The 14029-nt window shown below is 37.5% G+C and overlaps 1 protein-coding gene across 4 annotated transcripts in view; it reads left to right on the forward strand.

Moving 5' to 3' along the window:
- Positions 1 to 4178: 4178 nt before the first annotated feature.
- Positions 4179 to 14029, forward strand: part of LOC139967669 (CCA tRNA nucleotidyltransferase 1, mitochondrial-like) — a 74320-nt gene continuing 64469 nt past the window's right edge. For 2 of the 4 annotated variants that reach the window (XM_071971658.1, XM_071971659.1), the window contains exons 1-6: positions 4180 to 4694; positions 6269 to 6551; positions 7038 to 7305; positions 8256 to 8382; positions 8699 to 8892; positions 9795 to 10036. In XM_071971658.1, the coding sequence (XP_071827759.1) occupies positions 4690 to 4694; positions 6269 to 6551; positions 7038 to 7305; positions 8256 to 8382; positions 8699 to 8892; positions 9795 to 10036 (1119 nt within the window). In that variant the 5' untranslated portion in view covers positions 4180 to 4689. Of the gene's footprint in view, positions 4695 to 6268; positions 6552 to 7037; positions 7306 to 8255; positions 8383 to 8698; positions 8893 to 9794; positions 10037 to 14029 lie in introns of all 4 variants that reach the window. The other 2 variants (XM_071971656.1, XM_071971657.1) reach the window with 2 other exon arrangements.

A 14029-nucleotide genomic window follows, 5' to 3' on the forward strand; every position in this document is an offset into this window, starting at 1 on the left:
AAACTGTCGAAGGGATTGCTAGTTGATTTTGGCAACTTAATTAACTTCCTGTTTATAAAGTTTCACACGTGATGGTGCCTCCCAGTTCACACTTTCGTTTTACTTTCACACTTTCAGTATATGTCATGATTGCATTAATGTATTATTGGCCTATGCAGCACTTGCTAACTATGTCGTCTTGTCATTGCGTGCTATACTGAATCTATTGTTTTATTGTTGTTGTTATTGTTGTTTATTATTTATTTATTAATTTTTTGCAATTTGTTGTTCGTTGAATTAAATTTTTTGCAATTTGTTGTTCGTTGAATTAAATTTTTTGCACGGTAGCAAGTTATGTTAACTTTACCAACCCATCCAAACATTATTACTTAAAATATAAAATTATATTTAATCAACCTATTCAACGTCACATTAGCGTTAATTAACGTGTAATTGATTTTTTTCTCCATTTATTCAGCATATTTTCTTTTAAAACAATATAGCATATACATATTGTTATAATTATAATCACCTTTTACAATTCTTGCATAGAACATGTTTTAATGAAATTTCAAGAACGGAACAACTCTGGGCATTCAGAAAATGCATGTTGTAATTGAATATTACTTACTTTATCTTTCTTACACTTACTTGATTTTGAATGGATATAACGTTCAACATCAATTGCAAACTTAAATTTATAGAAAAAAAATCGCAAATATTTGGTATAGTCCTTATTTCGCTTACAATCATAAATATAATACTTCATGTGTATTATAAGAAAATCCTATGGGTGACTATATTCATTTCCGTACCCGAAAAAAATATTTCGTTTTGAAAAGAAGAACTGTTGCTTTTAAAAACCGATTCTCTACGTCTAATATGAAAGACCCAGTAACATTACAGTCCCAAAATAGATGCTCGATATTCTCAGTTTCTCTGTTACAGAAGGAACAAACCTCCGTATCATTTATACCCATCAACGCTAAAAGTTTATTTGTTGCAATAATACGGTGTAAAAATTTAAACTGAAAGTATTGGAGCTTTGCATCTAATACAGTGTAGTATGGAATCTTAAAAAAAACTGTCCCAGTCTTTTTTGGTCAGATCTTTAAAGGAGCAACTCCACTTCTCTCTTGCAGTCGGAACGTGTAATTGATGATGTAAATTAATTGCCCAAAACTTGTTTGCATTATTGCTTTTCTTTTGATTTTTCGTATCCATAACGATGTTGTTATAAGCTTAACTCTATAGTTAAGTTTCATTTCAAATAATTAAGTAACCTTTATTATTTTTTAACTTCCCATTTGTTGCCCCGTAAAGTTGCCCTTTACATTTGATTAATACTACTAATAAGGCATGTGTTCGTGCGACAAGATATGGAGATTATAGAACCATTATGGAATCATTAATTAATTGCTACGTAAACTTCATTTTGTGACAAAAATAATATACTTTAGTGTCTTTCGTAGGTCAATTGCACTCTTAGTTTGGGTTTAGGCCTTATAATCTTTATCATCGACCATATACGCATAAACTTGACTGCTTGAATGAAAACGTTTTCTGAATCACGGTCTTAAACATTTCCGTTAGTGCTCGATTCTCCAATCAAGTCGAGTTATAGTCTTAACTTACAGATCCAGTGAATTCATTATAGGTTCAACTGAGTCAACTCAATATTTTGTCTAGTTTAATATAAGTCAAATACGTTTATATATGGTTCACATAATAATAATAATAATAAACAGTTCTTATTAAGCGCCCGTAACAGAAGTCTCAGGGCGCTTTACAAATAAAAAGGTCAAAAAATACAAAAAGAATACAAGTCAAACACACAGCTAAAGAAGCATATGACCGAATGATAAAAAGTAAAATAGCACACAAAAGGCAATAACCATGGATAAAAAAGCACTAACAAATATAGACAATGAATTACTGGGTAAAGAGATGAGTTTTCAGTCTCATAAGACTTTATTAATATTTTTATGTAACTTTAATGCAGTACTGTATCTCTCATTGTCGCCTAACCGGAATGGTTATCACTGGCGTGCATATAGGATATCAAAGGTAGGTGGGAGGGGGACACTATTGTTACCCCCCCCCCCCACCCAAGACAGATTTTGATATGGGTGTACCTTTTTGGAAGGGGGTTACGCCATGCCTCCGCAAATCTATGGGCTTGTGTCTCCTTTAAGAAAGTTGCAACATATAGATTCACATCAATGACGGTGTTTGGAAAGTTTAGTTAGATATTACGGGCATAGAGTTGCAATTTGAAAATGTAACATTGCAAAGACCAATTCTCCCTAACAAATGGACGGCTATTACCTTGCCATGCACATGAACGAAAGGCGGTGATGGGTAGTTGCGACACATTCCAACTCGACCAAACCGTCACCCCGACACACGGTCAACTTGACATAAGCTACGTAGGTCAACTCGTCACACTGTCCAGTTTTGTCGGGTGAGTATGCCGGCGAGGTTGTTGGTGGACGGTTAAAAGGGGAGGGGGGGGGGGGGGGGGTTAATGGTTAATTTCCATATTTTGTAAGCCTGTAGCTTAACTTTTTATCCATCCTAATTAAAACGTAAATACCGGACAAACTACCCCCCCCCCCCCAAAAAAAAAAAAAAAAAAATTATTGAACACAAGTTTACTTCAACAGTTGCAAAATATAGCACAGATTACATCTAATGATCTTTAATTATAAGGCCCTATAGTATATCGACACCCATCCCTTAGACCTACTACTCAGGACGGTGATAAAAGAGCTTCCTACGTGCCTCGTTTGCCGAGACTACTCTCTCTTGATAAATTCTGTAACCGGTAAAACAAACATCAACAACACATTGAACACACCGAACGCACAAGCAACCCACAACACACAAACTGCAACCCACCGAACGAAATCGTATTTATGCGGTCCATAATTCGGAATTATGCGGTACATAAATACGATGAATGTACCGCATAAATAAGCATCGAGATGCGCTCACCTGATTGGTCGATTTATGTCCGACATAATTCGTATTTATGTGGTACATAATTCGTATTTATGTCGGACATAATTCAGCAATTATTTCCCATGCGGCCTACCATAAACGCAGAACTTACAACTCACGTATCGCACGTACCGCACAAAAGGCGTAATAAACTGACAAGTTAAGGGGAGGCGCTCTTCCAATAAACTATTGTCAGTTTGTCCTTTTCCTTCCAGTAATATGACCATACTTCCCTTGTATACCGTCTCATCCAATCCAGTATCGTCGGATCTCATTGGAATCCTTTATAAATGGGGATAGCAAATAATTATACAACTAGGCTACAAAGTGCAATATTGTGCCTGGCCTGGTCCAGTTCTGTGTAAAAACTTGGCTTAATTGACGGGCTTTTGAATTTCCAAAATGGCTGTGCCACACAGGGTTAGAACGGCGGTAAAGCGCGACACGATGATAGCGTGTTCAAAATGGTGCCGGAGATGGGGAAGTCGCAGTTTTTTGACGCGGTTCAATTTCGCGTCCGGGCCGGGTCTAGCCTGTAATTTGTAAATGCGTGCGTGAGTACGCTCGAGATATATACTGCATCGTGCCTAGACGCGTAGCCTAAGTCTACTCCCTACGTTTAAGCGCGCATCAGGAGTAAAACGTGTCCAAACCATAGAGATTGAAAGCTGAAGACTCTTGTAGTAAAACTGTCCTCCTCGAAACACATAAAGATGACTTGCTATTGGTTGGTCTTGTCTGAAAGGGATGTGGTTTGCATATGCAAAAACTACACGCGGCACGGAGATTGAATTTCATGATGACACCTCTGTGCATATTGTTTTGGACACACGCCTTGGTTATTGAGTAGTAGCGACTCAAATTTGGAGTAGTAGCACCTTCCGTTTAGGGTAGTAGCGCCACTAATTTACCTTTTTACAGTAGCATCGTCACTTAGGAGTAGTAGCACCTCCTGTTTAGAGTAGTAGCACCTCCTGTTTAGAGTAGTAGCACCTCCTAATAAGAGTAGTAGCACCCCCTGTTTAGGGTAAGTAGTAGCGCCTCCTCTTTATGGTAGTAGCACCTCCTGTTTAGAGTAGTATCGCCACCTGTGGTCCTTTTGGCGTTCCATATTAGAGTCGTAGCACCTCCTAATAAGAGTAGTAGCATCCCCTGTTTAGCACCTCCTATTAAAGGCATTGAAGACTCGCCCCAAACCGCGTGCAGCCATCTCTGAAAAAGTTAACTTTCCGTTGCTTGCAAGTGACGTTTTGTTCGTGTCGCTACAAAATGCAGACAGCACAGTAATGAAACGTGCTACCTTGTTATCTTTAGCTGGACCTGAGATGTCCATCGCTGTATTGTTTGTACACTGTGCTGTGGGTATTGACCGCAGCTGCATGTACTGACTGTACACTAGTGTCTAATTACCGATGGTAGCAAGCTATGTGTGTGTATTTTCTGGGATCGATGGTGGTGTCTAACACTTCTGTTACACCTCATTCGAAACTAGGTCGGATTGCCGGCATTAGACGTTTCTTTTTGCGCGAGTCTTCACACCCTTTAAGGGTAGTAGCACCTCCTGTTTAGAGTAGTAGAGCCACCTGTGGTCCTTTTGGCGTTCCATAGTTACAGACGACTGTACATGAGACTGAATGAAATGCACAGCTTAGCCTATAATGCTAAAGTGACAAGGGACAGGGTATTCTCTCGGATTTTAACGTTGGAATGAGGTATGTTACAACTAGACTTAATTATCTTGAGTGTAATGTTAAATGTTGTTGGATGCCTCTAATAAGAGCACAGGGACAGCAAAATTAACTTATTTCGCAGAACTAATATCAACATACGAATATTAGTACTAGTACTAGACTCAACGACATAGGCCTATGTACATCGTGATTTATGCTATCTATAGTCGATTATAGATGATAAAGATTTATGTGTACGCCGATGTATGTGCTAGACTAAGATTAGGTAGCAATATGTTTAGCCTACTTAACTCTTAGTTTGGATTGAACCATTTTCGAGAAAATATATTGTGCAGTCGCAGACAACAGCATAACAAGTTGTATAGTTAGGCTGAGTCATACCAGTTTGTTACTGTTAGAAACTTGTGACAGTCTGTGGCATTTTAATGTGTGCAACTCGCAGTACTGTTAAATATTCTGTGCTTAGATCATGACCCCCCCCCCCCTCTCAAAACGTAGTGCATTTATCATCACACAGGGCCATGGGGGTCTCTTTGGATAACAGCAAGGTGAATAGTTATGTGCCAGTCACTTTTCGCACAGCAGTAACATATACGATCTGAGTTCAGAGAACAGAATTTGTACCCTTGATAATGTATAAAAATACATATGATCAATAAGATGAGTGTTTCGGTTAATTTTTCTAGCTTTTCAATTTATAAGAGCGCTTTCTTGGAAGCAAAGACGATTGAGAACTGGTAGCCCAATGAGGAATTTCGAAACTTGAAATTACAGTACTTACCATGATTTCTATCCAAAGCAATAAACTGCATGTTGTCAGGAAAATAAAGATCAACCACAATAACAATTCATTAACCCCTACTCTTGTAATGTCAAAGCTTTCAGGAAGAGGAATATTGTTGTGGGAGGATCGGACTGAGAGATTGTGGGCACATTAACAAAAACAAAGTTGTTTTCCATCTTCTGCTTCAGCTGCCAGAGGAGTGAGGAAATGCAAGTAAGAGCTAGCAAATTCCTCATTTGCCTTGCTGCCAAATGAAGAGTTCCGATCTGTCAGAACAGGCAGAAATGGACTATTGTATTTCCCAACATGTGAAGGAAACATTCCCTTAAACTGCAAAATTGATAATCCTCTAACCCCCCTCCCCTCAGCAAAAACATTGGTAACATGGGAGTAGAACAAGTACCTTCTGTTATTCTCATTCTGGAAGCCAGCTTTTTACAGAAAGAATAAAACCTCCCAAATTATACTATACCACCACTGCCTGTTTTCCAGAATGAAGTGCTGATAATTCTTGGTACTTTTGCCTATTTTTCTATATCCTTGATCTGTTTGACTTTGAAAATCTCAATCATACAAAAAACCAACATCTGGAGCAAAAACACCTCTGCTATTTTCTTCAATACTAAGGTCACTTTATAATGTAATTCTTCAGAAAACTTTCATTTCCTACGTGTATTATCCTATGTATATCAAGAAAACTTTTGCTCTCTAAAGTTCATAAACATTGTCTTTATATTTAATAGACGAGCTGCAGAAATGATTGTGTGATTTTATCAATTTGATACAATTTCTTTTTATGTTTCTCCATTAGACCTATGTTTCCATTTTATGCTAGATGTCTCCTAGCCTCCAAGACAGTTGCAAGTATCATCACAGGACATAGTCTCAACTCTACGGGAAAACACGTGACTGTAAGACTACTGCGACCAATGAGTTCAACAGAGAGTGAAGTACCTGTCTCAACTATGAAGCTGGATACGCCAGAATTTAGAAATTTGTTTACCCCAGAATTATCTCAGCTTAGAGAAGTTTTCCAACAAAACAACTATGAACTGAGGTTAGCTGGTGGTCCCGTTAGAGACTTATTATTACAGGTAACAGGAATGAAACCATCGATAATGATATTTCACAATTTTCAGTGGTTGAAGAAATTTTGCAAACCCATGTAGACAATGGATGCTGTTGGAGATGGGCAGGGAAGGGGGAGGATGTGGGCAGAGGGTTTGCCTTCTACTCTTCATTGCATGCTACATACAGTTTAAAGACTGCGTATGATTTGAAGAGAAGAAATCTGATTTACAAATACCCTGTTAAAATATGGAAAATTGATGATTGATGGTGGTGTTAACATATGTATATACCATGTCAAGTTTAACTCTTTTTATGCTTTAAATAAGCTAAGATGCTCCTTTGAACTGTATTGTCCATACTTACAGTATACTTGTAATATCAGAACACCATACATGTTTAACTTACATTACCAAAGCTATTGTTCCTTAATTTTATTTATATACTGTATATACTTATTTATTTCAAATTTCATATATATATATATATATATCTTTTCACATTTTATGCAGAAACAGCCCGATGATCTGGACTTTGCGACCAACGCAACTCCCGTACAGATGGTAGAAATGTTCAACCGAGAAGGAATACGGATGCTGAATAAAAAGGGAGAGGAGCATGGAACGGTGACAGCGCGAATCAATAACAAGATCAACTATGAGATCACAACTTTGAGAATCGATAAGGTCACAGACGGGAGACATGCAGAAGTTGAATTTACAAAGGATTGGAAGCTGGATGCAGAAAGAAGAGATTTGACCATCAATTCAATGTTTCTTGGTGAGGATGAGTACTGGGTGTTTTTTTTTTCTTTCTATTTTTTTCACTCAAATCTTATTACAATCCCATATTTCACTAACCTGGAGAAAAAAAATAATTGTTCTTTTGGACCATTGACTGATGATGAAATAAGAAAGTCCTACAATTACCAACTCTGTTCCCTCATGAACTACTGATGGGGAAGTGGGTGGGCAGGAGGTGCCAGGAGGATGCCATAGAACCTTGTGTTCTTTGTTGAACTGTTATTCAGTCCATGTACCATTCAGTACTACCCGGACAGCGTCACAAGTCAGATGATATCTGTCAGCATTTACTGTACTTATTATCTCTGTTCACTTACCTGAATCCTGTATCTCTGTTCACTTACCTGAATCCTGTATCTCTGTTCACTTGCCTGAATCTTGTACCCCTGTTCACTTACCTGAATCCTGTATCTCTGTTCCTTACCTGAATCCTGTATCTCTGTTCACTTACTTGAATCCTGTATCTCTGCTCCCTTGCCTGAATCCTGTATCTGTTCCTTTGCTTCAATCCTGTATCTCTGTTCACTTACCTGAATCCTGTATCTCTGTTCACTTGCCTGAATCCTGTATCTCTGTTCACTTATCTGAATCCTGTATCTCTGTTCACTTACCTGAATCCTGTATCTCTGTTCACTTACCTGAATCCTGTATCTCTGTTCACTTACCTGAATCCTGTATCTCTGTTCACTTACCTGAATCTTGTATCTCTGTTCACTTGCCTGAATCCTGTATCTCTGTTCACTTACCTGAATCCTGTATCTCTGTTCACTTACCTGAAAACTGTATCTCTGTTCACTTGCTTCAATCCTGTATCTCTGTTCCCTTGCCTGAATCCTGTATCACTGTTCCCTTGCTTGAATCCTGTATCTCTTTTCACTGAATCCTGCTCTTGTTGCAAACTGTCTGATCTCTATCAACATTTTTCAGGTTTGGAAGGGACTCTATACGACTATTTCCATGGCAGGGAGGACCTGGCTCAGAGAAAAGTTGCTTTTGTTGGAAACGCTGAATCCAGGATTTGCGAGGATTATCTTCGTATCCTTCGATATTTTAGGTAGGACAACCAAGTTTTTTTTTCTTCTTTTTGTAAATTATGAGAAATTTTTTCTCTGTAAAACCTATGAGTCCAAAGAATGCAGTTGTGTCTGAATTGCAGACTGTATGGAACAACATTCTAGCATGGATAATGACCCAAATATGACAAGGATGCTTGATGTATTGTAGAACTAAACATTGTTACATTGATTGTGGTCAGTGATATTTCACTTGCCATGTTGACAACCAAACAGCTTTTGCTCCAAATCCTTCCCTCATTTTCTCTAGTTCATTAAGTACGAGATTTTTTTCCTTTTTCTAATATTTTACAAAAGATTCTATGGCCGCATTGCCCAAGAGCCCAATGCCCACTGCCAGAAGACACTGCAGGCTATCCGTGAGCATTCGGCCGGACTAGCTCAAATATCTGGAGAGAGAATATGGATAGAACTGAAGAAGATATTGACCGGAAATCATTCAGCTAGCCTGATTGAGACTATGCATGACATTGAATTATTCCCATATATAGGTTAGTGTACCCAGATTAATATTGTAATTAATTATTTATATTAATAAATACAATATGATAGATGTCTAACTGGTCTGAAATGGAGCTCACTAAACTCACATTATTTGAGCAGAAGCAAATATTATTTTCTCGTCTATTTCAGGTAATCTTACACTTTATATAAATAAGTCAGTGGTAACAGTAGTTTGTGTTTGAAGGCGGACAGTGTTTTGATTGCAATTCTAGCAGCAACCGTAATGAAGGTTGAGCAGGTATTGTATGCTTGTGGTACAGCATTCAAAAATGTTAATCACAGGAGACCGTCCAATCAGATCCAATTACATTCTGTGTATCAACAAATAAACACATCTGTTCATTTGGTTTAATTTTTTTTCTAATTAGTCTCAACTCTTTTTGATGTAACTTGATGTATTAACTGATTGAACCTTCTCAAAATTGCTGAAATGAATCCTCAGTTTGGATTGTCTGTGAGTGGGAACATCAAAGATTGTATTAAAACAAAAAAATGATTCTGAATTTCCAGGGCTAGAATTTCACAAATAGCCACTTGTGAAAAACTGCAATTTATGCAAATGGCTAAAATCATGTTCTCATTAGAATATCACTTTATTACAACACACATCAGTCACTGTACATACCTATGGGAGCAGCAGCCTAATAATATTTGCTGATAATAATAAGTAATACAAGGGCTATTGTTAGGGATGACGATTCTTTGACTGACGATTGTTAACCAACTTAACATTTGTTTATGCCCTTTATGTCCTCTGGCAGAAAAAGAGCTTGTTTTTCTTCTTACATCTTACAAACGGCAAACTTCTCCGGCATTTAGCCATTAAACAGCCCAAATTTCAAGGCCTGGTTTCAGTAGATGTATCTTTATTATATTCTAAATATTTCAGGTCTACCTCCAGCAGCTAGCATTTCTACATTTCGAAGGGTTTGGGAGCGAAGCAGAGGGTTGAAACCCAACCCGATGACCTCTCTGGTTTCGTTGATTCAGACGGAGGAGGAGTTTATGCGAATGCATGACAGGTTAAAACTATCTGGAGAAGAACGAACCAATGGCTTGTTTGTGTTAGCTCACAGGAAAGACAAAGAACACAGCAACCCCTTGAAACCGTACAAGGATCTCATCTTGTTGGTAAGTTTGTCAGTATATCATCTCAATTTTATCAGATCATGCTTACTTGTGGAGCAAACCTTGGAGATTATGTATGTTTGCTTTATATTGTTTGTAAAACATGTCAGTATTCCATACAGGATTGATCTTTTGTCCAGGGTCAGCACCGGCATGTTTTGGGCTCCTGGGGGGGGGAGGAAATATGGGGGGGTGGTTGCGCTTAGATTTTATGTCATACAGAGGATTGGCCTAAGTGAAGGTGTATATCTTGTCCTTTGAGAAAGCTTGTAAAACTGTAGGGTGTATAGATTCACAATGGTGCTAAATTTTTTTCAACTTGAATTTATTTTTACAAGTTTCTAGGGTCTATGTCAAATACATGTTGTATTTTATGTATTGTACAATCATATTTAAATTTTGTTATGTTTTACTTGCTGATGGGGGGGGGGGGAGTCGGAGGGAGGCTGAGCCCCTCTTGATTTTATACCAGGGGGGGCGGGACAGAAGTGTTTGTGGTTGTGCCGCTGCTCTTGTCAGTCCGATTGCAGTACAAAGATTGAAAGATCTCATAGATGTGGTAAGTAGATCATGTAATTCCAATTTATGTGATCAAATCTCATCCAGTCTGATGACAGGGTAAAGCTTGAAAACCACACAGTGATCTCATATTGTTGGTAGGTAGGTCACATTGATCATGATGTTGCGTTCAGATCTCTTTTCAATCTGATTACTCTGTAAAGAAATGAAAACCATAGCAAGTAACGTTCATACTCGATACTCACTTCACCAGATCTCAGCTCAACCATCTACAGTACAAAAAATATGAAAGTAATTTTAATTGTAACACAAACTAAATCTAAAAAACTGTCGTGGGATAAGTAGGTGAAATAATTCATACCGTTGTGATCAGATCACACTCAGTCTGATCAAAGTGAAAAGCTTGAAAACCATGCTAAGATTTCATGATGTTTGAGAAGTAGGTCAAATAGTTCATACCGTTGTGATCAGATCTCAATCAGTCCTAACAAAGTGAAAAGCTTGAAACCATGCAAATATCAAATATGCGGATGATACTGTCATTACTGGTTACCTGTCAGATACCATTGACTCATACGCCACTACGATTGCAAGGTTTGTCCAGTGGTGTGATGATCATTTGTTACAACTTAATGTGACCAAAACTAAGGAACTGATTATAGATTTCCGTCGCAAGCCAGTAACTTACGCTCCCATCTATGTTCATGGGGAACAAGTAGAACGAGTAGATAAATATAAGTACATAGGGACATGCTGAGGAACAAAATTGACGGTCTAGTAATGCCACAATTGTACATAAGAAAGCAAATCAGAGGCTGTATTTCTTGAGAAAATTGAGGAACCTTAGAGTGGATAAACAATCATGACCTTGTTCTATAAATCCCTCATTCAAAGTGTTTTGATATATAACATAATTTGTTTCTTTGCCAATGTTACAAGAATCGATGTGAAGATGCTTGAGCAATTTAGGAAAGTTGTTCAGCGGGTAATCGGTGCTCACTTACCTTCGTTAGAGTGCGTGTATCATGAGAGTGTCTGCATTAAAGTGAAACAAACCAAAACACCCGTTGTTTGAGCACTACATTCACAATCGCTCTGGACTGCGTTTATGCCCACCACGTACATTTAGGGCCCGCGACAGATACTCATTTGTGCCTAATTCTATCCATGTATTTAATTCACAAATGAGAAGATAAGTTTCTTATTTGTAGGATTTGCTGTATATGTTTGTTGTACTGTAGGTGTATCTCAGTCTCTTGATACTCATAGTATTGTGGGTTTTTTGCCGTTTACGCCCTGTGTAAGCCAAATTTCCGATTGTGGACAATAAATTGAATTCAATTGAATTCAATCAAAGTGAAAAGCTTGAAACCATGCAAGGATTACATAATGTTTGATAAGTAGGTGTACCATTGTAATCAGATCTCACTCAGTCCGATCAAAGTGAAAAGCTTGAAAACCACGCAAGGATTTCATGATGTTGGATAAGTAGGTCAAATAATTCATACCGTTGTGATCAGATCAGTGTTACATTGCAAAGCTTGAAAACCGTACAAGGATCTTTATATTTTTGGTATCTTTGGTGAGCATGTCACATAAAACTAACACTGTTGTGATCAGATCCCTGCTCAGTCCGATTACACTGGAAAGAATGAAATCTTTGCAACAACAGATCTTTCATACTCATGTCATCAGATCTCATCCATTCTGATGACAGTCTAAAGAATGAAATCATATAGATAAGGGCCTTAGTAATTTAAAGTATAAAGTTTGACAAGTTTGTGATTAAATCTCAAATGGTCTGACCATACTGCCGTACTTGAAACAAACCATACAGGGGTTATATGTTAACCTTCAGCATGATGATATCAGCGACTTCAACAGTTCAACTAATGAATAAAAAAAAGAAACTGTAAGGTTATCATGACACTCCTTTAAGATGGGAAAAGATAATTAGGTACTGAGTGAACTACAAACATGACATCATAGATTTCTGGATAGTTTTAGTTTTCCTTATGATTAAAACTCAAGACATAAACCTTTTGGGCTTTTTACAAATTTCATTATTAAAAGTAAGTAATGGAGGCAAAGTAAAGTAAATATGAAGTAGGTATGTTACATTTCAAATACAATACATACAAATGTAGCAATCTGATCAAATTCCTTCATTAGAGTTAAGCACTTTCTACAACTGAAAGAAAAACAATTTTGTAGAATCCTCATGAAGAAGGAAATATAATGAGTGAATTAAAAACATAGGTTCATAGATTTTTTATTTGGGGGGGGGGGGGGGGAGATGGTCTACTCTTCTTTGGAAACATAAAACAATCTTTCTCTTGAATGTGATTACATAAGTAAAACAATGGAGACAGGCCAATGAAGGTTCAAGTGTTAAGTTGTCATTCCTTATAACAGCTTTATTCTTTTGTTTTAATTCTATGGTACCATTTGTTTCAAGTGTGTTCCATAGTAAAATGTTGTAACATTGCTGTTACTTAGCTTGATTTTGTAGTCTTAGCTAACTTCTTTTCATGATGACATAAGTAAAGAAGAGAGAAAAGAAGGATATCTGAATGGATTTGGTAGGTGATAAATTGCAGTGGAAACAAAATTATTTGAATCAAACATTTTCTTTTACTAATCGCCAAAATGAGTTATTTTAGGATGATAAAATGTAACAGGTTGTCTTAGTGTGGTCAATTGCGAGCTTATAAAAATTTATCATCTGTAGGATTGGGAACAATGGCACGAAATTGGCAACAAATCGCAAAAAGCTGTAGTATTCAAACATAGTTAAGACTTGTTTACCTCTCATTCAACTGTACATATGAAAAGCCGAATTTCTCATGAATTCCATTCCATGCTGCTTTCTTGGTTGTATCGAATGAAAACTGGGGTGTGATTCCTGGTTACACTGTATGCAAGGTACTGTGGTTTCTGACTGGCGCCCCCACCACTCCCCACCCCAGCAAAGAAATGGCCATGTAGGGATCACCACCACCTGTTCTAGCCCTAAATTTCTTGCTCTTCTCCATTGTCTAAAATTTCCCGTCAGTTTTCCATGATTCATAAATAGTAACATAAGAACTCATTCATCTCAAATCAAGTAAGGAATGTAAATAGTCGCGTGCTGCCCTCATTGGAGGCAGTACAATGAAATGGTTAAATTTAGTGTGTAGGAATAAAGGATACGTTCACGATTGATAACTGTAAACATTTGCAGTAGTTTGATCTGTCTAACTTTAAGGGCATGCAGCGTTTACTACGTCACATGACGTGATTTGTCTCGCCCAATGATATTGAAGTATCTTTCACAGAGTCTAGGTAGCTTTGTGAAACATTTCATAAATAGTTATGCAAAGAAAAGGAAGAATGGAAAAAAAAGAGTAGGGGAAAATTTGCAGAATGCTTTAAATAGATACTAAAAACCGACTATAAATGATGAAACATATGAACAATTACCCATCGTTGTTTACT

This window comes from Apostichopus japonicus, chromosome 5 (genome assembly GCF_037975245.1).
Source record: "Apostichopus japonicus isolate 1M-3 chromosome 5, ASM3797524v1, whole genome shotgun sequence".
Taxonomy (NCBI): domain Eukaryota; kingdom Metazoa; phylum Echinodermata; class Holothuroidea; order Aspidochirotida; family Stichopodidae; genus Apostichopus; species Apostichopus japonicus.